The sequence below is a fragment of the Gadus morhua genome, chromosome 12 (assembly GCF_902167405.1).
Source record: "Gadus morhua chromosome 12, gadMor3.0, whole genome shotgun sequence".
NCBI classification, from domain to species: Eukaryota; Metazoa; Chordata; class Actinopteri; order Gadiformes; family Gadidae; genus Gadus; species Gadus morhua.
This window is the reverse complement of record NC_044059.1, coordinates 3,865,763-3,892,895: the sequence shown is the minus strand read 5'-3', so window position 1 is coordinate 3,892,895 and position 27,133 is coordinate 3,865,763. Positions and strand designations below refer to the sequence as shown.

The 27,133-nt window shown below is 43.8% G+C and overlaps 3 protein-coding genes across 6 annotated transcripts in view; 2 read left to right on the top strand and 1 right to left on the bottom strand.

Moving 5' to 3' along the window:
- LOC115555527 (flocculation protein FLO11) overlaps positions 1-5,451 on the top strand; it is a 10,021-nt gene extending 4,570 nt beyond the window's left edge. For all 4 annotated transcript variants that reach the window (XM_030372429.1, XM_030372428.1, XM_030372426.1 and 1 more), the window contains 3 exons: positions 590-1,075; positions 2,444-2,583; positions 2,762-5,451. In XM_030372429.1, coding sequence (XP_030228289.1) covers positions 590-1,075; positions 2,444-2,583; positions 2,762-2,806 — 671 coding nt within the window. In that variant the 3' untranslated portion in view covers positions 2,807-5,451. The remainder of the gene's footprint in view (positions 1-589; positions 1,076-2,443; positions 2,584-2,761) is intronic.
- Positions 5,452-6,826: 1,375 nt separating this feature from the next.
- LOC115555526 (putative golgin subfamily A member 8I) lies at positions 6,827-13,608 on the bottom strand. Its single transcript, XM_030372425.1, has 12 exons — positions 13,513-13,608; positions 12,801-12,878; positions 12,216-12,258; positions 11,874-12,043; positions 11,600-11,681; positions 10,900-11,083; positions 9,551-9,624; positions 9,351-9,427; positions 9,141-9,241; positions 8,919-9,007; positions 7,826-7,978; positions 6,827-7,234 (listed from the first exon to the last, which is right to left on the bottom strand). Exons 2-12 carry the CDS (start codon positions 12,864-12,866, stop codon positions 7,056-7,058), a joined length of 1,218 nt encoding a protein of 405 aa, XP_030228285.1. The 5' UTR covers positions 12,867-12,878; positions 13,513-13,608; the 3' UTR covers positions 6,827-7,055.
- mmachc (metabolism of cobalamin associated C) lies at positions 13,570-16,192 on the top strand. The gene is made up of 5 exons (XM_030372430.1): positions 13,570-13,870; positions 13,979-14,176; positions 14,333-14,488; positions 14,592-14,768; positions 15,257-16,192. The coding sequence occupies exons 1-5, from the start codon at positions 13,781-13,783 to the stop codon at positions 15,446-15,448; spliced, it is 813 nt and encodes a 270-aa protein (XP_030228290.1). The 5' UTR covers positions 13,570-13,780; the 3' UTR covers positions 15,449-16,192.
- Positions 16,193-27,133: the final 10,941 nt, after the last annotated feature.

The window sequence follows — 27,133 nt, the reverse complement described above, 5'->3', positions numbered from 1 at the left end:
GTCACAAACTCGCAGAGCAAGGAAAGTTTCCCAAGTGTTGACAGTCTCCTTCACTCTCACCCTCCTCCTCCTCTTCCTCCTCCTGTCATCTGAGTCCCACCCTACCCTCCCCTCTTCATATCTCTCTCTCCTACAATTACACACACACACACACACACACAGACACACACACACACACACACACACACACACACACACACACACACACACCTTGTAGGATATACACAAAGGCATATACAATGTATGAAAAATGGAGATCAGATCTAGTCCAATTCGAACAAGGGTGAGAAAGGCAGCAAGTAAATGCTACATTCTATAATGTCTTCTGTTGCTTGGAAAGGTTTAATCTTTCTATTTGATATTCACAGCTTATGCATATGTTCTTTTGTCTTGGGTACAACATGGGTTAGGTTGCTGTTACATTACCTTTGCTGTTCCTGTTATTTGAAAATGTATTCTCAATGCAAATGTATTATTACTATAACACTTATACATCTGTCCCCATACTTCTCTTTTATGTTGCTCTCCCATTCTCTCCTTTACCTCCTTACCTCACGCTCTCTATTCTTGCTCTGTTCCCCTTCTCCAGACACTAAAATCAAACTTCCAGAAAAGCCATTGCCAAAGGCCCTGGTTGAAATAACCTCACACCACCTGTCCTCCACCACCTCCACCACCGCTGCGGCCGCCGCCACCACCAACGCCGCCGCCGACACCACTCCTACCTCCAACCCCCCAAATACAGAGCAGAAACTCTCCTCCACCCAAACTCCCAGCACACCTACCAACATATCCCACCAGCCCATCCCAACCCCAAGCTCCACAACTACACCCGCACCCACACCCTCCCACTCTAGCGGACCAGCTGCCCTTACCAGCAGCACCAGTGGCAGCTCGATCCCTGCCACCACAGCCCCAAAAGATGTCCCCAGTACCCACTCTGCACGCCCTAAGATCACTGCTGAAACCTACAGGGCAGGCACGCTGGCGACATCCACCACCACATCGAGCAACTCCTCCACCCAGACCGAAGCACATGCCAACACCCCTTCTCCGCTCAGCGTGGAAGTCACTGGTAAGTGGATACATATTTTGTTTTGTATTCAGTCAGGGGACCGCCATGTTATCTACACTAGCACAGAGGAGAAATGGAACAAAGAAGATGCTGTTGTTTGTTTTTCAGGACGAGCCAGTCCCTACCTCTACACACACACACACACACACACACACACACACACACACACACACACACACACACACACACACACACACACACACACACACACACACACACACACACACACACACACATACACACTTACACACAAAAGAATGAACAGACAGTGTAAGTCACTTACACATAAATAAACACAAGAAACATCACACAATGCATACAGAAAGGCGTGCTTCCCACCCAACGCTTATCTAATCGTAAAAGTGCCGTCACAATCGGCCGCCGGACAATCAGTGCTCTGTCTGAGGTCTGGACTGTCATGTGACCAGAGACATGGATGCTCTCTGTTCACCTCACCCCTTTGTTGACGTTCTCTTTGTGTCCCTCTGTCTTTCTCTGTCTCTCTTTTTTCCTCTGCCTATGCAAATAACAATAAAACATTTACAGTGGACCTTCCTAGTAAATCCAGGCATGAAAAGATTTTCCCTGACTTCTTTGCTTTTTTGTTGGGAAACGGATTGGCCCTCTGCCTCTAACCATAAATCAGTAACAGGGAGTTTTCACTGTAATGTGGTGGTTGCTTGGCGGATAAAAATGTATTTAAAGTACACAAAGCCAGTCCACTCATAGCAACAGTTGGGCATACACAGAAATAGATTCTTATTCAACAAGCATTATGCATGTCTGCAAACGATGCAAAGATCCGAATGCAAGACAGAATCGATGAATACAGAAAAGACACTTAAACATCACATCAGAACAACGGTCCGGCCAAGTACCGGCACACTAACTATTAAACCAATCCACCACGCCTCCGGCTACTTCCTTGCCTTTCTCTGCTCCGTCATCCTTTGTCATGCACAGTTCCTGTTGAACTAACCCTAAGTGCCTGGCCACACTGTGCACGCTTCACTTGCACTTCCAGAATAAACACAATTGTATGACTTTTACAGCGCTTGTAATTCCATGTGAAGAATATCAGCGCTCTGTGGCTGTGCTCTGGTTTTGGGGGTAGAATCCACATTATTTTTTAGGAGTTTATAGGATTTTAGGTTCAAGTGTGTGTGTGTCTGTGTGTGTGTGTGTGTGTGTGTGTGTGTGTGTGTGTGTGTGTGTGTGTGTGTGTGTGTGTGTGTGTGTGTGTGTGTGTGTGTGTGTGTGTGTGTGTGTGTGTGTGTGTGTGTGTTTGAAACGCTACATTCATCCATCATTCATTGCAAGATTTTTTTATGCTGATTGACTGGATGGACTCTCCTTTGACTCCTGCAGAGAAGGCCGTAGACCCCCTAGTGGCGGGTCTGGTGTCGGCCTTCATCGCCACCGCAGTCGTCATCATCCTTCTGCTCTTCCTCAAACTGCGCAGGAGAGACAACCGGCCCCAGTTTCACAGGCTCCAGGACTTGCCGATGGTGAGCAGAACTATCTTCTATGACAAAAGCTACATTACCCTAGGTACATGCATTGTGCGGTGTCAGCATCAGGATTATATGCTACTGGGCGAGGAGCGTGAATCTAGGACAATCAATTTGATGACGGTGGTGAGGGACTACAATGACGTGGGTCTCGTGTCTTTACTCTCTTCTATAGGATGACATGATGGAGGACGCGCCTCTGTCCATGTACAGCTACTGATGGAGAGAGGGTGGAGGGGCAGGCAGCAGCCAACAGACGGCCTGAAAGTCCAACACAACCTCACAGTAGTCTCTCGATAAGAGTGCCCTTTCCTTTCTCTGCATCACAAAGAAGGGATACCGGGTTAGGTATGTTACGCCTGTTCTGTAAGTTCAGTTCAATGTGCATCTCTAGATCCTCAGAGATGGCGGCTGAAACGGCAATTGAGAAATAAGGATGTTGCCCATGTTGGGAGGATCCTTCTAACAAAATGTAAATGCTCAACTATGGATAAATATATATTATATATTGTGAGACCTTACCACACAACCACAACTTAGGCAACAACACCTGAACACCTGATATAATTTTTTTATTGTTTTTGAGGGTTTATGTTAAGAGACCTTAGGATAAGGATATGATGAGGCGGAATTACACACTTCATTCGCGTGTCCTTACCGAGAAGGAAAAAGCAGTAGCACCAGCTGGCTGGGTTCACAATAGCTGTTCTTGTCTCCAATGTGTTTGATGAGTTTGTTTTGGAGGAAGGTAGTGGTAATCTGTTAGGGATCCATCTATGATCAGCCTTGGTCGCCCCACTTCCCTGCTGCTTGCCATTTTAAAGGTCTGATCGTTGGGCTACTAGGCCTGAGTGGGGTATTAAACAATTATTTAACTGATGCATGGGAGTAAGTTGTTCTGTTTTGGGTAAGGAGGAAGATCAGCTTTTTGTGTCAAAATACCCAAGGGATGTATTAGGATCTTAATACGCTAAAAATAGCATGTCAGTAGTATCCAATTACCAAAACCAAACACCATGGTTGGGTCAAGCTATTGAATCCAACTGTAGTCATGCGTCAATTAAGGATTGTACGTTTAAAGAGTACCTACACACTAGATTACTTTGGGGAATTTCCTATTCTAAAAAAATAAACTAAAACCGTGAAAGGCTTTGTACACTGTTAGCATACATTTCCGATCATTAGCATGGTCAGGTAACATCATCTCTATACTGTAGACCTTTAACCACATTTAAAATACAGCATGGATCATCTTTAAAACAAGACAAATCGTAAGCAAAGGTCTGTCTATGCTATTATATAAAACACCATCTAAAGTGTTATTATTACATTGGTCATCCAAACATTAGATTAACAACTGCCCTCATTTATGTTTTATGGTGCATTAACGATGATACATTTGTTTTTCATATGTTTCTCATTCTTAGCTTTGTAAGCTAAGCATTCTTAGCTTAATTTATAACGGCTACACTTTGCTATAAAATTGATTTTGCGATCATTGGCGCGACAATTTTAATTAAAACTTCACATTTAGCCAATTTAATACATTGCTCTGGTAGTGTCTATTAATAGTCAGGTGTTATGGTGTTGACATCCAATTATCGAAAACACTGATCTAAAAAAAAATAGGGTGATAGAAGCATCAGTACTTGCTAGAGGAGGACTCTAATCTCTGATAGGAAGCAGGATATCAACAAGGTGATCTCGTTGGTATTTACTCTTTTACAAGGTTGCACTTTATGTTTAAAGGATTGCAGAAAAGGGAAAAAAGTAAATAGTTGATGTGATTGAGGTGTGTGTGTGTGTGTGTGTGTGTGTGTGTGTGTGTGTGTGTGTGTGTGTGTGTGTGTGTGTGTGTGTGTGTGTGTGTGTGTGTGTGTGTGTGTGTGTGTGTGTGTGTGTGTGTGTGCGTGCGTGCGTGCGTGTGTGTGTATATATTTGCGCATGCCCGCGCGTGTGTGTCTGTCCATACTTTCGCATCGTTTGTCTATGTGTTTACGCATATTTTTAAATGTGCACGGGTCGATATGGTAGAGGGTATTTAAGTGTTTTTACTGAAAGCAAAATACTGCTGTACTTCTTTTTGCTTTAGTGTTTATTTTTTATTCTTTCCTGAGATCAATAGTCCAAGATAGTGCCTTGTACAGGGTAGGGACGACTCTTATTGTATACTGTGTATGTCTGTATTGTATTCATATTCACACGCTCTATTCTCTCAGCTCTACCAGTCATTCAAAGTGCAATGCTTTCATCCCAACACAAGCAGACACATAGGACTTTGGTGCAGCTCGTACATGCCTGAATTTGCCCAATGGGCCTGAGCAGATTCCTGTCTTTGTCCATCATTCATACCGGGGCAAATCAAAGTTATAATCTGCCTCCCTTTTAGATACGTAAGAAAGAAAGTTGTTGGTTGGCTACAGATGACGGGTGCATCAAGCCAGGCAAATCGATAGAAAAGAAAAGTAATGTCGCTAACACTTTCAACTTTATGAAGAGTTGACTGAAAGGCATCTTCCATTGATTATAGTTCTAGAACCTTGAAGAAATAAAAAAAATGTACGTGTTAAGTTGAACACTGAGTGTGAATAATAACAAACGTGCATTTATTGAATCGGAAAACTTGCCAATTATTTCTCATAATGCACTGCCTAAAATTAACTTGCCATTATCTGTTGTGTAGTTGCTTGATAATACATGTTCCATGACTAGCAATGTGTAGTCATAAATTAAACACGCCAGCTTATTTTTTACATTAAAGCATTAATGTGTTAACATCATTCATTGCATTATCAGGATTTCAATTCTGCTGTAGATAATGGCCTGATCTCTTGATGTTTGATTAAAGTTATTTTTTAAGCCATGCTCTGCATTAATTATTTCTCTCTTGGTCTATTTTGATGTTTGAGGGACTTCCTATGAATAAACCTTTGATGAAAGATTTAAATAGGGCACGTAAAAGGCAACAGAACCATCTTGAACACAAACTTAATTTGTTTAAGCAGACACGAAAAGCTCCTTTATTTGTCATTCTATTACAGTTCAATGGTTGATAGATGCAATTGAGTTGCAAGAGAACAGCCCAACTCATCCGGTCATTAGGCCATCATCAGTATCAGTCCACAACAACACACAAATGCCTCCTTTCTTTACAACAGCCACTCATTAGATGGTACTGTATTAATCCTACGCAGGGAATACTAGCTCACGTTATTATATTTAAAAATACTGTGTTTCTTTTACAATGTTGCTTATTTGAAGGATTGCCGTAAATGATGTCTGTCCTGCCTCGATTTTACTGAATGTTCTTTGCTAATGAATCAGATATATTGCTCTCTCAAAATAAACACAAGCGGGCTGATTCATCTTTGGATGACGCCCAAACGGGGAGATTGGATCAAAACAGAATACTAGGGTGGGACTTAACCTAGGAAGGATGTGTATCGTTCCAACCATCAGCAGCAGGGTTACTTTACTGATGAGTCAGCAATATAATAATATAATATAAATTAATGTTGTTGTGAGGGAAAATATCATTCTGGCCAGCTTGAACTTGGTGTTTCCATAAAAAGTAAAAGCAAAAAAGTAAAAAATATCTATTTCTCATGGGATTCATTCAACACTAACTTGAAACATCGTATTCCATACAGGATATATATATATATATATATATATATATATATATATATATATATACACACACATATACATATACATATACACACACACACACACACACACACACACACACACACACACACACACACACACACACACACATATACATAAATATATATACACACACACACACACACACACTTGATGAACGTATCATAATACATGTGTATTTGGTGTGACATCAGGTCACTCAATTAAAATCAAATCAAATATGACGATGGCAGAATTAAACTAAATAGTTGTTGTGGGAGAACAATTGACTGCATCTGCAAAATGGCGGCTGCCTTGGGCTATTTGTTCCCAGAGTACAGTCATCCTCTACATGTGCAGCTGGTTAAAGCACATTCATCTCCTGATGCATATCAGCAAAGCACTGCTGATTGTGTTCCTCAGACAGGATCCACTTCAGACAACCCAGACCTGACTCAGCGCAATGATGGAGGGCCCTGCTATTGTGACTAGCAAGCTAGCCGGGTCAAATATTGTTCAATAACACCTTTTGATGGATTATTTACAGGAACACAAGATCACGTAACGTGGGTTGATACTAACGACCAAAGCCTTTTCTGTTTCAAGTTTTAGAATTCAACATTCAACATGTCCTACATTCAGGACAACAGATTCTTGACGACATTCAAATGGGAATTAACGAAATGTCTCATCATTAGAATACATACTTTTTTTTTACAAGCTAACCATAATCATTTACCAAAGTAATGAGTATAGCTGACTTCTGGTAGGAACAAATGAAACAAAGCTAACATATCTTTCAGTCTGACATTTGAAAAATGTCAGAGGTCATCAAGGCTAAGGTCCGATCCCAGCCCTAGGTGGACGTCATCATCATCTAGATCGTCATCATTGTCGTCATCCTCGTCGTCGTCCCCCAGGTCGCTGCTTGGGCCGGCTATGTCACTTCGTCTGGACCGCGTGCTGAGACGTACGCACGGTACTCTCTTCTGACGAGGAGCTACGCAGAAGGGAGGACAGGAAATGTCAATAGGGTCGAGTGGTCACTTTTACCTATGTGCCTCGGCAGTTCTTCGCTCTGATGAGAATTGGCTGACACAATAATGATTATCTTTGAGGTTTTCTTTGGCGCAAACGACTAAAAAACGGAACTAAAAAACGCATTGAAATGTTTCAGTTGGAGTAAAGACTGGGAGTGTATCACTGTGTTTGTGCACAAAAATCAATGGAAAAGAGAATGACTGTAGAGATTGCCTGATAAGGAAAATACTTTGACCGCCTTAATGAGAGGTTTAAATGGGCCAATTTGTTATTCCTGTAATCCCCCCCCCCCTTTCCTCTGCTCTGCCCACATGATCTCTCCGCTGCATAGCAATGAGTGGTCCCGACCAACCAGGCACCGATAAAGTCTCCACAATGAGTCAGAATTGATGGCATGGATCAGGGAAAGCGGCTCTTAACAGATGTGTGGGGGAGGGAATGAGGGGGAGGTAGACCGGGAATCTACTGATGCATGTGTGTAACCACAACAAAAACAGGTTTGATGTTAACTGAACAAAAGACGCTTTGTTCAGTTCACTTCGCTTCTCACCTGGTTCGTGGTCGTCCAGCCACGACAGGTCGTCTGAGCTGACCTCCGCCAGGCTAGGCGTGGGGCTGAAGTCCTCAGAGTCAGAGTCTGGCTGCTCACCTCTGGGCTCCGGACCATGGCTGCTGTGGAGCTGAGAACCTGGTGCCGAAGAAGCTGGGGTCCGTACAAAACACAGAGTTGTAAAGCCAGCCCAGGTTTATTTGTAGAGCAAATTTAATAATTACTAGCTGATTAAAGGGCTGTAAAGTGGAAAGATGAGAGAACGGTTGGCACACAGTGAAAGAAACAAAATATGAGTAAGAGTGCATAGAAGTCAAAACAGCACAACCACAAATTTCAACACACTAGGGATTGGTATTCGATTAAATTGTCTTGGTCGATCGTCGGGAGAATTAACGATACATTTTCGATTAATCATTAATTAATTATTAATCTTTAGATTAAATTGAACTATTTTTATGCTATATTCAAAATGCAATGAAAATTGATTGTCAATTCTCCCGCGTTTACATGGACACTTCTGGTCCAATTAGAAGTGGAAGGACAGCTCAATCGGAATAGAATATGATCATTTATACAACGGGGGCGCTAAATCCAGCGATCTGATTGGTTCCCAACTGTTGTATAATGAGCGTATACATAACTGCTATGACGCCCGATCATTTTGTGAAAGTTTGTGAAAGTTTTCGCCAGCCCTCCGCTGTGCGTCGGGGCCGGACAACGCCCCTTAACAGTGGTATAATGAGCACATACCACAGCCTGGCGTGATATATTGCTTAAATATACGCCTCAATCGGAATACACGAGAATGCGCGAGACATACGGACATACGCTTACCACTTTTGTAAATGCCATATATACAGTACAGAAATTCTTAATGATCAATTAGTCGATCGTTGATTAATCATGCACATTCCTCACACACACACACACACACACACACACACACACACACACACTGAAGCTCAGGCCACAAAGGCCTGAGCTTCAATCTAGACCATAGAAGGATCAGGAGGCCTTGGTCATATGACCTAATGACCCGTTGTAATGTAGGACAGAGCGTGTGTGTTTTCAAGGTATGCGTGCGAATCACCTGATGTGTGTTTCGGCCTTGCAGGTGTGGGTCGCTCTTCTCTGAGCATAAGACGGCTGACCTCATCTCTCAGGTCTGATACGCTGACTCTGTTGAGAAGACATGAACAGTACGTTTAGTTTGTTCCCAGCAAGAGACTGAATCAAATCAGTGTATGATATAAGACAACCAACACACACACACACACACACACACTCGTAGATGAGCTTACACCGCATATACCTGATCTGGCGCACCTCTTGCTGCGTGCGTGTGTGCTGCGTCTCGGTCTTGGCCAGGTCCAAACCATGCGTTCTGTTAGTGTCTGTGAGCTGCTCCAGCGTCTGGGCAGGATGAGGGTTGAACAACAAAAAAAAGATGGATAAATAATCAACAACAAACCAACAACAACAACAACAACAACAACAACAAAAACTTCAAAAGCGTTTTCACCTTGCAGTTGCGTTCGTATTGTCGCCTGGCCTCTCGGACCTCCGACTGCTGGACAAACATGTCCTCCTCCTGTCCCCCTGTGGGGCAGAAGAAGAAAGACATAAAGAAAGAAAAGAGAAGCGCTGAAAAAGAGCAGGCTCAGCGCCACTGCCCAGCCGGCAGAGCGGTATCGAACATGAGTGGTCTTGTGTGTGACTCACTAAGGCGAGCCTTCAGTTGATCTACCTCCCTTCGCAGGTGCTGCAGCTCCTCGCCCTGGAGCTTTGAACTGAAACTGTGAAAAGAGAGAGTAGAGGAACAAAGAAAGAAAAAATGAACCTCAAACTTTTTCTTGGGTTTTATCCAAGTCTTTTTTCGTGGGACAAAACCCAATTCTAAGGAGATAATGAGCCACTTTGAAAAGAAGCAAACCTCATTGAAGGAAGGTGAACAAATACATGTCTTACTGTGCGTTCACACCAAAATCTGCAAAGCGGTTTGAGCGATAAACGCCCATTCACTTTCTTTTAGAGATAGCTTTAAAGCTGCAAAGCTGTAAATGAGAGTGGAAAACAGCTAAACTATGCAAATGAGCTAGTAGCGTTTCGGCTGTAAATGACCGCCAGCCAATTGGAATGTAGATGTCTCTCGCCGGCGTGGGTCCCAGTAAACATATGAGAGAACTTTAGTTCCTAGTTCCTACCACACATTTGTTCCTTCATCATGGTACGTGAGAGAATAATTGCGGCTATTGCAGGGCATCGTATTTCTCTGCAATTGCATAGCCAACTTGGTCTTATTATAGCCCGATCATTAACTAAAAAACACATAGAAAGAATAAAGCATCCAGCATATAATTTCAACAACGTTGGAGGGCATACGCAATCCGCATTACGCAAAAGGGATGGTCGCACAGTGGAATGCTGATGGAAACCAGCGGACGAGCGGTGGGGGGAGATGTGCGCGCATTTCAGAAGCAGGGAGATACCGCACAAAAAACTGTTTCTAATTTGTCAGTTTGCCGTGTGTCTGCCTAGCACAAATGCTCCCGTTGTGCGGATCTTTTCCATAATAAACAATACTATACACACACACACACACACACACACACACACACACACACACACACACACACACACACACACACACACACACACACACACACACACACACACACACACACACGATAGCGATCAACTAAGCCATAATATAGCATTTAAGCAATTACTCCATTTATTAGTTATTCAGTGTTTCATGTATTTATGCTTATTATTCTTTTTCTATTGACCAAATGTATGACTATCTTGTGTTTTTGTGGCTCTGCATCAGCAGCAGCACTTGCCTCAACTACGAGGGTGCAGGCAAAAAGCGCGGCTCATTTAAATGGAAAAGCAAAATCGCAAGAGCGATACGAGCAGTAAATATTTTGAACAGCGTTGCGTTTTGAGCTATTCGGCGATTTTGCATCTTTTACAGCTTTTGGTGTGAATGTACAGCTACAGCTCAATCATAAGATGAGGAGAATTAGAAGAAATCGTTTGATTCCTAAAACCCCCGCCCCCATGTATACCTCTCCTCCAGGTTGCTTAGCGACGTAGCCCTGGTGATGTGGCCCCGGAGAGTGCTCAGCTCGCGTCCGATCTCTCTCCTCCACTGCTCCATCATCCGCTCAGTCCCTGGGCTCTGATCCCTCCTCATGTCAGCCCTCGCTCTCTCCATCTCCTTCGACTCTTCCCGCAGGCTGCAGATCTCCTCTGGGTGACATGGCATCACGTTGTGAGCAAAATTTGTATTATTCATAATATAATTAATCTAAATAATTCTTTTTTGAGTGGTGTTTGTGTGTGAGGCTGCAAAGTGAGCCAGCTAGCCAGCCATTTGGACTGAGTGAAGACGTACGATAAGAGGCCACATGGTGGTTTCAATTTCCAGTTAATCACGGATCCAGCCGTAGGCATGGGCCGGAAAATATATCGCATTGCTTGCAGTTTTGTTAAAGACTTCTCAAGAAACTTTCCAGTTTTAATAATTGTGCATTTCCACAGTAGAAAGTCTAAAGGCAAAAAAACTGAAACCTTTACAGACACTTTGACCATTTACTACTGCTAGTCAAGTTTGTGTGCGCTTATTACATGTTAAAATATCCCCACCTCTTGCAAAATGATAGGTTGAAATAAAAGTGAATCGTACCCAAGTAAAATGCTGTGTTCATTCAGATTTGAGCTGCAATCAGCATTCAGAAATGAATCTATTCTGATTTGTGAAACTACCTTCCAGTAGGCGAATACGGCGTTGCTGAGAATCTCTCTCCCTCTCGACGCTTTGAACCTTCTTGGTGAGAGACTCAAGTGCCTTGAAGAGAGGTTCAAAAGAAATGTAACAACGCATCTGTTGCATTAACAATAGAAAACATAAGCTCTTCAAACACACTGACTAAATGTTCACCACGTAGTGCGTGCTCTAGAATGTAAAATCAATGATACAAGCAGGAGTCCTTCTGTGTGGTTGTTGCACAAGGCAGTACACACATACAGACACACACACCTGGCTCTGCATCTGCAGTTGAGTCTGGATGGCAGCGAGGTCTGCCCATTGAACCTCCGGGGGGAGAGATGAGGAGGGCTGTTGGAGCATGGATGCTCTGGTGGGAAGGAGAGGAAGAGTAAGGGGGTCCAAACCTGGGTCAGAACGCCCTTCCCTCACCGGAAACAGATCTGACAGAGGAGAGGAAATAGGGGAAGCATATGGAGGATGCTGAGCTAAATAATATTTTATTCAGTTGTTACACCACCCACAAATGCTAATTGAGTTTATTTGTGCCAGAAACTACCGATATATAGGACATCCTTTACTATTTCAGTCATGTAAGAAACTGCATGTAACCACCTGGACTTCCTTTTGAGAATTTCCCTGGTGAAGTCAGTCTTTCCTGTGAAAAAAAAAGAAGTGATATTCACAGAATATCCTTTGTATCTATTTGAAATTTAGTCAATTTAAGAACTTGGTCCTTATAATGTATAATGTTGCGGTGCCTCTCCTCCTTACAAAAGGAATGACCCTCGAGTCTAATATAATCTATTTTCCATTTATGAATCAATGTTGCCATTTTCCATATAAGACCACAATAAACATAGCAATTATGTTTATCTGCACTATTAACAGTAAGTGCAATGACATATTCGGATTTTACATCAGCCTTTTTTTTTTACCTTTTACCAGCAGGTGAGGAAACAGGACTAAACCATTATTGTTCTACAGGCATAAACTGATCAATTAAATCGTCCAGGGTTAGCCTTAAAGCAATGGCATGTAACTTGGTGGAGCTACACCGCCATCTACAGTTAAGATCGGAAAGTGGCACATTATGTTTGCATGGAGAGGTTAATCAATCTCTAAACTAGTCATTTAAATCAAAGAAGGAAAATAATGTGTTTTGTTTTTCCTCTTGATCAGTTCATGTGTCCAACCCACCCGCATCTTGGCCACGCTGTCATCTGCAGCTGACAGGATAGAGCTCAGCTGATTATCCCAGTTCATCTAGCAGTAGAACTAAAAATAAACACATGTAATTGTCAAAAAAGTATTTGTTTTCTCGCATTGTTTACTAGATTTCCCCATAACCCCATATGTGACCATAGGGTCCATAATCCATTGTACTGGGGGCAACAACTACATGACATCATGAACCTTGAGCTACAGATGGGCCACAGAGCCACGGATGATGTGGTGGCACAGTAACCAGAGCCGCGTTCACAGCTGTCGGGGACAAGTAACAGTCTGGTGTACTGTGTAACGTTACTTGACGCTTCACGGGAAATAATTACAATGGTAGTGCTTGCTAATCTGGTGGTGACAACTCAGCCCTATCCATTCAACAAAGGTGGAGACTTGGAGTCAGTGATCCTAGTCCATCTGATCTCATTTTGCGTTGTTTGCACAATAAATATGAATAAACCAGTACATGGTTAAACAGTTTACTTCAAAAATTATATTTATCTTACGTTAGCAAACAAAACCTTAACGTTAGCTAAATGGGGGTTTGTCCTAAATAAAGATTTGCGTCAATAAGTATACAATGCCGAAACTGGCGGCACAAAACATCCATAGGTTCTTGAATATGGTCGATTGCTTAGGTAATACTTCGACATGTATTGCTATAACCGAATACAGCTTTGCTACTTACAGAATAACGTGCAATCGACTTTTAAATCCAGGAGCCCCACAACATCGACGTCATTACGTAACACGTAGATGACGTGCGGTTCTAGACTCTTGCGTAATGCACGTTGGTAAGGAGTCCCACACTAGTCTCCGACGTAGCATATTTAATAACAGCGTGCATAATGAGAAAGCAAGAGGCATTCGTGTTATTCAAACCACAGGAAACAAACATCCTATTGCTCCATAATCACTAACTATGAGGCTTTGGTTCGCGTTGGCATTTAGAAGCAATGGCGTCGCCCACTGTCAACTTTGAAACGGTTACATGTTTATTAGATGACTCTATTTCAAATCTGGGGTTTGAAAGTCACCCACTAAAGGTATGGTTGCCCGCACAATTATTGATGTCTTAATGCAAAATATGAGTCGTAATGAAAACGTTTGTTAACGACTTGAGTGCCTATTCGTCTGGTGTTTCTGAACGACAGATCGGCTGGTACAACGACGTACTGCCCGCCTCTCTGCGCCAGCCCCATCATGAGGACACCTTGGCTGTGGTGGTACTCAGCACACCTGACATGTTTGAAAGAGCATTCCTGCCTTTTATGGAGAAGGGATGCTGTCAGGGTGTGTCGGACCCGATAGACCAATGTGTCAAACACACCATCAACTCTGCTATCTCACAGGTAATGATTGAATGCTATTGGTAGTATAGTAAGTAAGGAGTAACGGGATAAGAGTTTGGATTGGTAGGGAAGGAGTGGTCAGTGTGTTCATTAAATATCGCTTGCATTGTGCTTGGTTGTGTGTGTTTTTCCTTTACAAACCAACCTCTCCAACAGTCTTTCCCGGGAAAGAAGGTGGAGGTGAGTTACGACTATGAGATGCTTCCCGCAAGCAGGAAGCCAAAGTTCCTGGCTCAGACAGCTGCCCATGTGGCTGGAGCGGCCTATTATTACCAAGAAGCAGATGTCACAGACCACCCATGGGGTGACAAGGTAATATGAACATAGCAAAGGGATTTTTCTCTGCAAGCTAAAAACATTTCCAATCCTAACGGTTCATTGAGCATCTTGTTTTTATGCATCTCTATGCCTACAGAAAAAGTTTGGGGTGTGTATTCATCCCCGGTTTGGGGGCTGGTTCGCCATCAGAGCCCTGTTGGTGTTTGAGGGTGTGCAGGTGGGGTGTGAGGTCCTGCAGAGCAGCCCTCCTGACTGTGTTCCTTCCAGAGAGGCCAGGATTCAGCTTCTGGAGGACTTCAACCTCCGCTGGCAGGTAAAGCACTTGCTGCCTTGTCGGGTCCACAAGTGGAAAGTTAAGGGGTCGTTAAGAAAGCTTTTGACAGAGTGGAAGCAACGTTTAAATCATAATGGCAGCCGTTCAAACGATATTGTATGTATGTGTGTAATAAATAAATAAATAAATAAATAAATATATATATATATATATATATATATATATATATATATAAAATGTGTTTGATATAACACGTACCGCATATCAAAAATGACATGTAAATCAAAAAATAACAAAATACATTTCCATATAAGCCCTCAAATCCATCCAAACCTAAGCATGCCGTTTGCAGATACAGATCGGGTGAAGACCACTAGCTACTTACAATATTTAACATTTGTGGTATGTACTCCGTAAATGCATGCCGTCCGGTGCTTAAAGGTAGCATTAACGTTCTCTGCAACATGATTTTAGTTACAAAAGAGGGGTCAGAGACTAACACTCTGCCTGCTGCTTGGTGTTCCCAGGACTGGAAATATAGAGATATCATCCCTCCAGTCCAGAGATACTCCCAGAGGCAGAGGGACTACTTCTCCACCCGCCCGGCCCAGCGCCCTGCTTTGCTCCAGGAATGGGGCTTCCTTCAGAAGGAGAAGGGCGGAAGCCAGCTGGAACCCCCGGCCTCGGGGTCCCTTATCCCCCACAGTGGGCACGGTTGAATGAACCACGGTCGGACCGTCCACGCCGGGTCTCTTCTCCTACGTGCACTACACGTCCATACTGCTGCATAATGCAGTGCCTTCTCATACTGCTTCTGATTGGGATTATATACTATACATCTGTACAAAATTTGATTGCTTTGTAAAATATCAGTCGTATAGCCGGGACATGGCCCCCAGCACTCTAGTTGGACGTCCCCAAGAGACTGATTATGTTTTGTGACTTGATGTTAAAACCCTTTTTTTTTTTTCACTTTCAAAAGGGTAAGTGCCTGATAATGTTGTTTTAGACAGTATTTACCGTCAACTGTCAGCATCTGAAACAATGAAAAATATGGTATGAATGATGCAGAAAACATATTTTCTTTAATGGTACATTTCATTACTATCCAAAACAGGAGGAATAAAGGTCAGTGTTAATGACTGGTTGATTACGTCAGCACTAATTTACCATCTGGGATGAATAAAGTAAATCCTACCTCCATAGGACGGCTCACCAGAGGAACTCAAGATTACACATTTACTGTTAATACTCTAGATGTCACTGTTTTCCTTTTGATAATCCACCTGGCGTACTACACGGAATCCCTTGTAAGATATGAGTGTCGGACAAAAAAATATATATTTTAGAACGTCAATGTTATCAATGTTATTGAATCTCTTAAGGCATTAATTGAAAGGCATCATTCCTGCTTGCCAATTAGCCCCCCCATCTCCCCCCATCTAATTAAAAACTCATCACTTTTTAACTGTGCTGCCTGTTTCCTTCCTACCTATCGCTCTATGTTTAAATCTCAATCTCTTCTCTCTTTGCTGCATATTTCCATGGGTAGCTCGCTTCCGCTTCTCTCTCTCGCCACAATGTTCATTTATTTCTCCGCTGGTTACTGAATCAGCAGTTCGGAGCAGTGTGCCGCATGCCTGCAGAGAGGCCAACCACAGAGTTAATTATGCTCCCACAGATACTCTGTCTCTCCCCCCTTACTCCCCCCACCAACACTTTTTTACCTTATACCCCCTCTGCCTTACCCATATCTGAGTATGTGTGGACTTTAGCCAACTCTGCACATAAGGGTAGAGCTGTCAATCAGGGCATTTCGAGTATGGTCACGCGTTGCGTTAGAAGACGTTTTTACTTATGGAACTATTTCCTCGCCATGATGAATCTCGAAATCCAAATCTATTTTTGGCTACATACATCACTTTAGTGCGCCTGAAACTATAGGTCAATGATACCTTCCACCATGATTGAATCGTGTACCTTGACTATACTTTAATGTGTGTATGATGTTGTGCTTTCTACGAAATCGACTTTGTTTCTTCAGCAGAGGAGAACAAATGGTGTCCAGAAGGCAAGCACTCTGGCGCGGTCGCTGGAGTTTTGCTTGCGCTGCAGAACTGTCAAGAAAGCCGTAGAGCAGAACCATGAACCTCTCCGCTGTCCCGGAGTCTGGAGGCCTTGCTCTTCACTCACAAGGGCTTCAAAAATTGGAATACTAAATTCACATTTCAAGTGTGGTTTCAGTTCATGGTGATAGGTGACTCGCACACACACACACACACACACACACACATGCACAAGGTGCTTTTTTGGTGCTCTATACGTGCAGAGATCCATACCATCATGATGCTAGTTCACGTGAACCAACTCTTGTTGGCTGGGGCCTTAACACCCATATGAAAGTGACAGTGACCATAACTGCAGTCATCCAGAGTCAAACTAACCTACTTTTACAGAAGGCTGACAGCATAGGCACAGCTTGAATCACATTGATGCACATAGTCAGATCGAAGAAGAGATGTAGAGAAAAAAATGGGATAGTTGGATAGTGTGAGATGTTATTAAAAAAAAGCAGAGAAGAGAGAATAGTGGTGTTTCATGAGTAGTAGACCAGTGAGGCGCTGCAATCCACCCACACACACTAGTTAGACAGCAAAGGAGAGAGGAAGGGAGAGGGGGGGGGCAAAAGCACGCTAGCAACAAAGCAAGGGCTGGCAGGGACAGGACTGCAAGAAGAAGAGGGTTTGGAGGAGAGAGGGAATGATTTACAAACAGAGCAAAGAGCAGGGAAGTTAATCTTTCCAGTATGATTTCCGGGTGTAAAGACGAATGAGAGAAGCAAGGCTAGAGATGAGAGAAGTGGAGGAGAGAGGGAGGAAAGGACGAGGGGAAACCTCAGAGTGGTGATGGTAACACTGCATGATGCATCAACTGAGAATTTCTCTTTTCCCTTTTCTTTTCCTCACAATTTGTTTAAGAACCCTGTACAGTAAGAAACAAGACAGTCATCACAATGCCATACTGCCTCTCTCTCCCTCTCTGACTCTAAAGAACCCTCTTAACTGTGTGTGTGTGTGTGTGTGTGTGTGTGTGTGTGTGTGTGTGTGTGTGTGTGTGTGTGTGTGTGTGTGTGTGTTTGTTGCCAGGCGTTTGAGCTCAGAGCGGCTCCCCTTATCATCTTTCTTGGATTAGCATAATTAGCCAGTGCCACAGCTTAGAATTCCTCCATGCAGCCAATCAGCACCAGGGGTTGTGTGGACCAATAGGGAGGCTGCTGTTGTGGATGGAGGCGGAATGGTCAGCCGGGAGGGAGGGAGATGCTGCTGTGGGATGAAGAATAATGCCTGATTTTGAAACTCTGGCAAAGTGGAAATCCCTGTGCTCCCAGCTCTGCACTCTGTACAACCCCATACGGCACTCACTGCAAGTGCACTCACCAGCAGACATGTAAACAAACATTCTTTCTCAGCTTTATTGAAAATACAGAACTCACACACGCTTGAAGAGCCATTGTATAAATAGTTTCATATCAATAGTGACACAAATGCACTCCAATTTCTGACCATGACAAACACTCGGAACCAAAAACTCATTGGCAAGATGAGTGACAATAAGCCGACATGAGCTCATTTGCATGAGTCTCGCATATTGGCAGAGCCCGCATGCAAGTATGAAATTCTAGAGGCAACCTCCCCACCATGTTGTGTTCGCTGCTCCAGAAATGGAGCCAAGATACTTGGCTGGCAGAGCTGTCTGTGTGTGTGAATGTGTGCATGCATTGATGAATACAAGGCAAATGTGTGGAGAGCCTTGAGTGAACATGGTGACCAGAGAGCTGCTGCATATACGTAGTATCTTGAAGATGTTAATGGCGTGGAAGGGTTAACAGAAATAATATGATGTTTGAAAGCTGATGCAGACGCCAGAGTGCCTGGCAGGATGTCAAGGCTTGCGCAGGGAGTTGGCCTCCAATACAGATATCAGCCTCAGCGTAGGTGTAAAAGGAAGCTTTACTGAATGAAAATAGGCAGGCAAGCCAACAACAAACAAGGAACTGACATGTTGGGACAGAAACTAGGGAACTTAAATACAACTTGAACACAGGTGAACAGAATGATTCATTAACAGTGACAACCATTAATGGGAGGAAAAACAGGTTGTGAATGGGGTTGGGTCAGGATCACTACACGCGGTTCGTTTTGTGAACCATGACCTAACACTGGGTCCGGTTTATCGACAGAGCAGAATCAGCAACTTTTATTTCCAAGTGTTACTTAATTATCAGGGAACACTGGTCGGACGAGTATATGGTCCGGAGAGACATACCAAAGCTAATGAAGTGTTCAGGATTGTCACCTACGGGTGTTCAATTCCAAAGTCCTATTAAATGTATATATCCTTAACTCTTAGAGTCAATAATATGCATAATCATGGAGGGACCCTGCCGTGATTCCTGCCGTTGATTAGAAATACTCTGTTTCCCACGTGACTGTTGTTGGGCAGTGCTTAGAAGCCCGGTTACCATGTAGCTCATTTATTAAAATATGTGACATTTTTTCCAATAAGCAATGAATCTGCTCATTATGTAAGATCAGACACATACTGGTTTGGCTCCGCCCCTGCTTTGTGTGTATGTGTGTTTTCGTGCGTGCGTCTTTGTGTGTGCATGCGTGTGAGTGTGTGGGACATGCATGTGTGCCCTGCCCATATGGAGAAAGAGCTTATGTAGTGGTAATTTGAAGCTATAATAGGTCTGTGGTTCAAGTCATTACCTCAGAGTAAGCTACACAAAGATTGACTGCTGGTGTTGTACAGGAGAGGAACACATTAGAGTAAAGTCAGAGCTCAGTCAATGTGTTATGATTGAGGGGAAGCGGGTGACGGCTCGGGCAGCAGTGGAATGCTGTAGAGACAAACACAAACCGGCCCTTGGGCAATCGGGCTGAGTGCAACGCTGAGAGTTACAGCATGAGTAAGAAATTTGCATACTGTGTGTATGTGTGTGTGTGTGTGTCTGTGTGTGTGTTTTTGCGTGTGTGTGTGTGTGTGTGTGTGTGTGTGTGTGTGTGTGTGTGTGTGTGTGTGTGTGTTTGTGTGTCATCCTCATACTCCCACTCTGGTGCAGCCACTTTTGTGCAACATAAGCACCACATAGCCTATACTACTGCACCATGCAGCAGTGGTCGGGAATTGGTTTCTCTGTTATTAAATAAATGTGTCTGCGTGTCTGTGTGTGTGTGTGTGTGTGTGTGTGTGTGTGTGTGTGTGTGTGTGTGTGTGTGTGTGTGTGTGTGTGTGTGTGTGTGTGTGTGTGTGTGTGTGTGTGTGTGTGTATGTGCTTGTGTGTATTTAATCAACTGAATAAAAGTATACAAAGAATATTGTACTGGTGCAAGCAATATAATTAAAATGTTTCTGCCACTCCTAGGTTCAATGTGATCCATGAATTCAATGTTGCTTTCCATGGAATTGGAACTTCCCAGCAATATCCTAATACATCGGTGGAGTAAAATGTGGCTGCAGAGTTTAGTACTACAGTTAATTGCAGCAAGAGGATGCGTAGGCTTTGCCTTCAAACCCTTTAAAACCCCAGCTCTGCTGCTCTCCAGTCCCAAAGTCGGCATCAGTAAGTGTAGTGGGAAGGCGGAGGATTTCATCAGGCCCAAAATGACCTGTGATGACGAGCAATTTAGCTCCAAACACAGTTTACGTACCTGTGGGACAGAGGAAAGATTAGCAAATTATATAGAGAAAATTATAGGCCAGGCTATGTGTGTGTGTGTGTGTGTGTGTGTGTGTGTGTGTGTGTGTGTGTGTGTGTGTGTGTGTGTGTGTGTGTGTGTGTGTGTGTGTGTGTGTGTGTGTGTGCATATATACCATATGTATCCTATATCATACTAATCTATAATCTCCAGAGGTTTGAATTAACAATGTACAAATACTTTGTTACTGTACTTAAGTACAGTTTTCAGGTATCTGTAATTGAGTTTTATATTTCTAACTACCTTTTGCTTTTACTACATACATTTTACCCCAAATATCTGTACTTTCTACTCCTTACATTTGCAAAATAATCTTGTCACTTTAGTTTTAATGCATTTGAGGGGAATTATCGTTTTGTTATTTTTTGATTTGCATCTTCCTAACATCAAGTCTGATTGCTACCTAAATGGATGGGACAATAACACGTAAAAGAATATCCCTCGGTCTGTCCCCCGGTGCTCTCATGCAGTCAACAGTGGAAAAATGGTGTCCATGGGAGTAATGGTAGCATAGCGAGTGAGGATGGATGAAAATGAACCAGCAAACATTGCTGACGGAGCAGATTCAGAGCAGACAAGACATTCCCCATTCATGGCCTAATTTAAGAGAATTGTTTGAAGTTGTCTGCTTTAAGAATGATTCTAGGCTTAATGCGATGTGTCTTGTGCCACCCTAAAAAGAAAAGGGAAGGGTTTAAGGCTTAATTAGACCTGAAATGTGTTCTCATTTTGAAGTTTTGAGTTCTGTTGCTGACATTGAAAACTGATTTGCACATCGGAGCAAAGTTCCATTATATATAGTATTAATATTTTCAGTATATTGTTTATATTATTTGGGGGTGGTATAGTTTAACTTTATAAGTCTTTGTATGACCTGAGGTTCAGTTAGCTTCACACAAAAACAGCTGGTTGAAATGTCAGAGGGCTAAGGTTGTGTGTATTTTGCCACCACTGATCATCTCCCACTCGTAACTGAGAATCAGTATGCCAAAAGCCTTGTTTCTACACAATCAGAATAACTGGCACTGGCACCCACCCTGCTCAACTCCCACACCTCAAAGCAAGCATTTTCATTCAGAGCACTTCAAGCAGCTGCACTGAGTGCACTTCTAAAGCCACTCAAATCTCTCACTTTACACAATACACTATGGCATATGGCATAACTTTTTTTTTTTTTAATTGTTTTTACCGTTCACATTCGTTTCTCAAAATGAAATATTTATTTTGAAATTATGGCTCATTGGTGGAATTTATTATGTTGTTGAATGTTATGTGTTTTAGGAAAGCAGTGTATTTTTGAAAGAGGCCGCATAAGGTGACTATACTAAGGCTTAATATGGACGGATAGGCCGGGTGAGATTCTTCATGGATTCATTGAGGATACCTCCTGATTTTAATATATTTTACTGGGGGAAATGTATATGCTGCTTTTGTTCATCTGTGACCTACTAAACACAGTGCTTCATAAAGTTGTTTAGACTTTCATTGTTCCAGACTAAACATTGTATAAGAATTGTAAAGTAATTTGGGCTTCATAAGCAGTATTTCTTGAACGTCTTTCTTAAGTGAGATGCAGAGAAAAACGTTCTTTGGCAATTTCAGAAAGGTTTTTGTGTTTGGGCTTCTGACGAGTTCTAACTCTTTTTTTTCTTTTTTGTCCACAAACAAATGCACCCGAACTCAGGACTTTCATGGGAGAGAGAGAGAGGGCTATTTGCAGAAAAGGAAGACCTCCCTCTCCCCTTCCCTCCCTCCCTGATATTGATCATAAAAATGCAGTTTTTAGCTACAGCTTCCAGCATTATGCACCTTGAGCTCCCTCTTTCCATTGCAATCTCTCTCTCTCTATCTATCGTTCTCTTTCTTTCTCTCTTTCTCTCTCACATGGATTTTATCTGTTCATTATCTTTGTGGCATCCTTTTTAGGCAATGTCTGCAGAGCCACTGTAACATAAAGAGAGAGAGAGGGAGAGAGAGACAGAGAGATGTGACATACCTAGGCATGTGTTTCAGTAGTTATGGATGGGTGTTTAGTTGTGGGTGTTGAACTATTCAAGGAAAAAAGCAACGGATTAGAACAAGAACACAACAGAGGTCAGCGGGAGGGTGGGTGGTGTGTAGGGGCTGTAGGGGTAATGGAGATGGAATAGAGGGGGAACCGGCCGAGAGAGGTGCAGCATGACTGTGTTTTAGCTGAGTCAGAAAAGAGCTATGGGTAAATGAAAAAAAGGGAAGGGCCACTTTTTTTATCGGGTGTTGCCACGGTGATTTGCATTTTCTTGTTCCCCCTTTCCAGGCAATTCCCCCATCCATCCCAATACTCACACACACGCACTCACACACACACACACACACACACACACACACACACACACACACACACACACACACACACACACACACACACACACACACACACACACACACAAACAAAAAACACACACACACACACACACACACACCCACACACACACAAACACACACATACACATACACACACACACACAAACACATACTAAAAGCCACATAGACACACAGCTCGACTGTGAAGCTCCAGTCCCGTGGCACCTTGTTAACCAGGGTCCTGTGGTCACGGTGGGCTGGGTCCTGAACCTAGGGTGGGTTGGTGGGTTGGTGGGTTGGTGGGTGGGTGGGTGGAGGGGGAGCTATGCTCCACCCCTTCCTGGAATACGACCAGGGGGTTTCCATTCTTCACCCCTCCATACTGCTTGTAATGGCTTAGCATTTGGCACAGGATAACTTCCTGTTTCTTTTTCATTTATTTTTTCGGGACGGACAAAAATGCACCCACAGCAAAATATTATTCACACACTTTGATAGGCTGTAATTGTACCTCATGGTTCCATGGAGAGACTGTTGGATGTGCGTTTGGGAGCCAATCACCGATAACACAGACAAACGCAAAGGGAATGCATGTGGTCGTAAAAGACCCAGATAATTTCGTATTGGATTCAGGCCTCAGAGTGACCTCAGTGGGACCTTTACAGGATCGGATGTGTGTCTACATTTGGCATGAAATCAAGAGACTTAAAACATTGAGTAAAGGAGGGCAAGAGGAAGAGACTGCAGAGAGAGAGAGAGAGAGAGAGCGATAGAATGCAAGGAAGCTCATCAGACCTCATTAAGAATACATCAAAGCCAAAGGTTGTGGGGTTGTGTGTTGTGTACCTCAATTATGTATCCATATGTACATGCATATCCCTATGTGTGTATTCGCAGGCTAGGTGCTATGAGTTTGAGCAGGCATAAAGATACATATTCTATCATTTATGTGTGCATGTTTAGGAATGTGCGGTGTGCGCACGTCAAAGTGGCCATGAGTGCGAGCGTGAGCAGCTCCAACAACCCACTAGGGACGTCTAAGTAAGGAAGCAGAGGAGATTGAGGTGGGGAATTCTCATCAAGAACCGTCCAAATCGGGAAAGGTGTCAACCGGAGTTAACCTGCAGGGAACAAGAGGGGAGGTGGAGGAGGAGGTTAAGGATGAGGAAGAGCAGGAGGAGGAGGAGGAGGAGGAGGAGAAGGGGGAGGAGGAGAAGGTTAAGGATGAGGAGGAGGTGATATAGATATAGAGGAGCACTGGTCAGGTCAGGAGAGGAAGGTATGCAAATGCAGATGAGAGCAGATGCAGAAGAGATTGTGGTGCTGATGTCAATGTACATTGGATTAGCTATAGGCTCAGTGCCTTGCTCACAGGGAACGCTGAGAGGGTGGGTTAGGTGCCAAAGATGTGACATTCACTCCCCAGTTGCTCTTGAAGAGGCCCAAAGCCATGGTACCCCTGCAGTACCCAGGGGTTCCATGCCTGCAGTGTGATCTGCTGAAGCCCCACCACGGCTATTACATTTTGTTTGTATTCTCTGATCAATCAATAATTTTCATCACTTGTACATAGAGTTGTATTTTTCTGCAATTCAATTAGAGCAATTGAATTGTCTTGAATTGAAGTAATACACTGCTTGGTTATAAAGGTGTAAATACAACATGATATATACAAGTTATATGCAAGATAATGATCAAATGTGTAATGTTATTAAAACAAAACAAAAGGTCACTACCACAGGAGTCTGGCAAGAGCCAGGTCTGATTAATGCATGCCAGGATTTGTATGTTGGCATGTCGCTCAGAGCGGGGTAGGGAGGGCCTGTCTGTGGTGAGGTCGTGGTGGGACTGCGTGTGGGGTGGAGTGGAGTGAGGGAGGCAGGGGGGGGGGGGGGTAGGCCCTGAGGGGAGACCTGCGGTAATGAGCTACCGGTCTCTGAGGAGAAGAAGCTCTATATGGAGAGTCTTCGCCTGCTATTCTGAGGCTCTGGTCTGAGATGCAGCAAGGGCAGCAGCAGCAGCAGCAGCACCTCAGATCCGCTCATGTTCATCAGGACGCCCCAGACGCCTGCCTCCCCCTGATTTTAATGGCAGACCAAGAGTCATAATGGCATGCTACTGCTCATTTATATGGCATAGACCAGGTTAAAATACAAAAAAAAGATGCTGTGGATAAAATAATACTACTTATGTAGTATACTAAGTATACTAATACTCAGGAAGAATGTTAATGAGTTGTCCTTATTCTAACTTCTCCTCCTCCTCCTCCTCCTCCTCCATACTCTCCCCAACCATCTCATTACTATATGGCCCATTCCTCTGCATGATGGAAACGTTGATCCTGCTTTATGGGCCCCATCATTTATCCCCACAGCGAAGCGAGCCAGACAGTCCTGTCCACAGTCACTGCAGGGGAAGTGAGGCTCCAACGGCTCCTCTCTGGGAGCCCTAACCCCCCTACCCACCCCCTCTCATCCCTCACAGCTTGTTGGGCTTTGAGGGGGGGGGGGGGGGGGGGGGAGTGAGCCATGGTGTGGATCCCAGTGATCAGAGAAGCCGATTCAGGTCACCGAGGGAGTGTCTCTGGTAAAGTATGGGGAACGTGGCTTGTCTACCATGCCGAGAGGGAAAGAAAACTGCAAAGCGTTGAAGCCTCTCGGGCTGGGTGCCGGCAGCGATGTGTTATTGGTGTAACACATTCTCCAGTCTCCAATAAAAAAAAGGGAAAGATGTTTTTCTTGCAGAATATTTGGTTCTGTGGCTGCAACACTGAATATGTTTTTCCATCAAGCTGTTGACTCTTGCTATACAAGTAGTGAAAACACATTCCACCGTTTGTAAGATTTCAACTTCCTTCTCTATGCTTAAAGATATAATATGAATACACTTGGTCTTGCTACTTCACACTACGATGAACAGTGAGCTCTATACCACTGATCAGGCAAAGGATTTCCCTACTGCTCCGCTGAAGATGCAGAAAATAAATGATCTTTAGAAGGTCCTCGTCTCTGTGCTAAACCTGCACACGCAGCACATTTAACCATCTGTAGGCAATACAAGGGCAGCATTGGTGAAGATATTGCTTTTCATTTTCCTTGAAAAGGGAACATGACAGATGTGACTCACAGACCGATCAGCATGAGTTCTTGACTGTTGTATTTGCGGCAACAAACGTTCGGGAGATGACTAGCGATGAGCGTGGAAGTGGGTCTGTAGCGATACGCTTATGTCATTATGCTCTCCCCTAGTGTGTCTCTGTGACCTGGTGACACACTGAGCTGTCAGGATCGATTGAGGTTCCTGGGATCTGGCAGCAGAGGGCAGGCCTGGCGCTCTGAAATCAGCTTGCCATGCCTGCTCTAGCGCTGCTTTTAAAGAGTGCCCACGGCCGCAGTGACACATCACTTACCTACTGGGGTGGCAATACAGGACAAACACACACACAGACATACACACACACACACGCACTTGCACACGCACACAAATTAATGTATGCAAGCATGCTAACCCTCAATAATGTGTAATCAGAAATATTAGAGAGAGAGAGAGAGAGAGAGAGAGAGAGAGAGAGAGAGAGAGAGAGAGAGAGAGAGAGAGAGAGAGAGAAATGATCAATACCCATCATATGGATATGGGCAATATTATGTATACAATCAATCACTCAATCATCACCCATTGATATCGTATTTTTACTATCATCTGGCTCCTAATGCAGATGCATCACTACGGCGGCACTAACTGGCTGTGCTGCCTGCAAGCTCCAGGCAACTGCTGCAGTGTCTGACCCAGGCCGGTGCAGGATGCAGAAGCCAGATAGTGAAGCCACTCTGCTGCCAACAATCCAGGAAGAGGTGCGCAGGGTAGCAAAGCGTCCACACAGGGTTGTCACGCACCCCATGGCAGGGGTGGATCTGCATCTGATCACAGAGGTCACGACCTCCATGGCAGTCTTCAATATTCAGCTGGCAGGTCTGGTCAAACACACACATGCCTGAACACACTAACTAAGGTTTTTTGATTTCTGGGACTGCTGAAATAAAAGAAAAAATAGCTTGTGAATGCGATGCACGTGGAGGGATGCCAACTTCATCAGCCCCAGCCAGACTCCCCCCCCCCCACACACACACACACACTTCACCCCTCACTAGATGGAGTGCAAGGATGTGAGACGCAGAGGATAAATCAATTCCACCCCCAGCCCTCCTTCCACAACGCCACCACCAACACCCTTTTCCCCACATTGTACTGATGTGGGTGTTGGTTCACTTCCCTGGTAAAACCCAAACAACACAAGAAAGA

Coding starts and splice junctions, on each gene's coding strand:
- LOC115555526 (XM_030372425.1), bottom strand. CDS start 12,866: ATGAACTGGGATAATCAGCTGAGCTCTATCCTGTCAGCTGCAGATGAC. Junction 12,044..12,215: donor ATTCTCAAAAGGAAGTCCAG/GTGGTTACATGC, acceptor CTCCTCTGTCAG/ATCTGTTTCCGGTGAGGGAA. Junction 9,428..9,550: donor TCAACTGAAGGCTCGCCTTA/GTGAGTCACACA, acceptor TCTGCCCCACAG/GGGGACAGGAGGAGGACATG.
- mmachc (XM_030372430.1), top strand. CDS start 13,781: ATGGCGTCGCCCACTGTCAACTTTGAAACGGTTACATGTTTATTAGAT. Junction 14,177..14,332: donor TCAACTCTGCTATCTCACAG/GTAATGATTGAA, acceptor CCTCTCCAACAG/TCTTTCCCGGGAAAGAAGGT. Junction 14,489..14,591: donor ACCACCCATGGGGTGACAAG/GTAATATGAACA, acceptor CTATGCCTACAG/AAAAAGTTTGGGGTGTGTAT.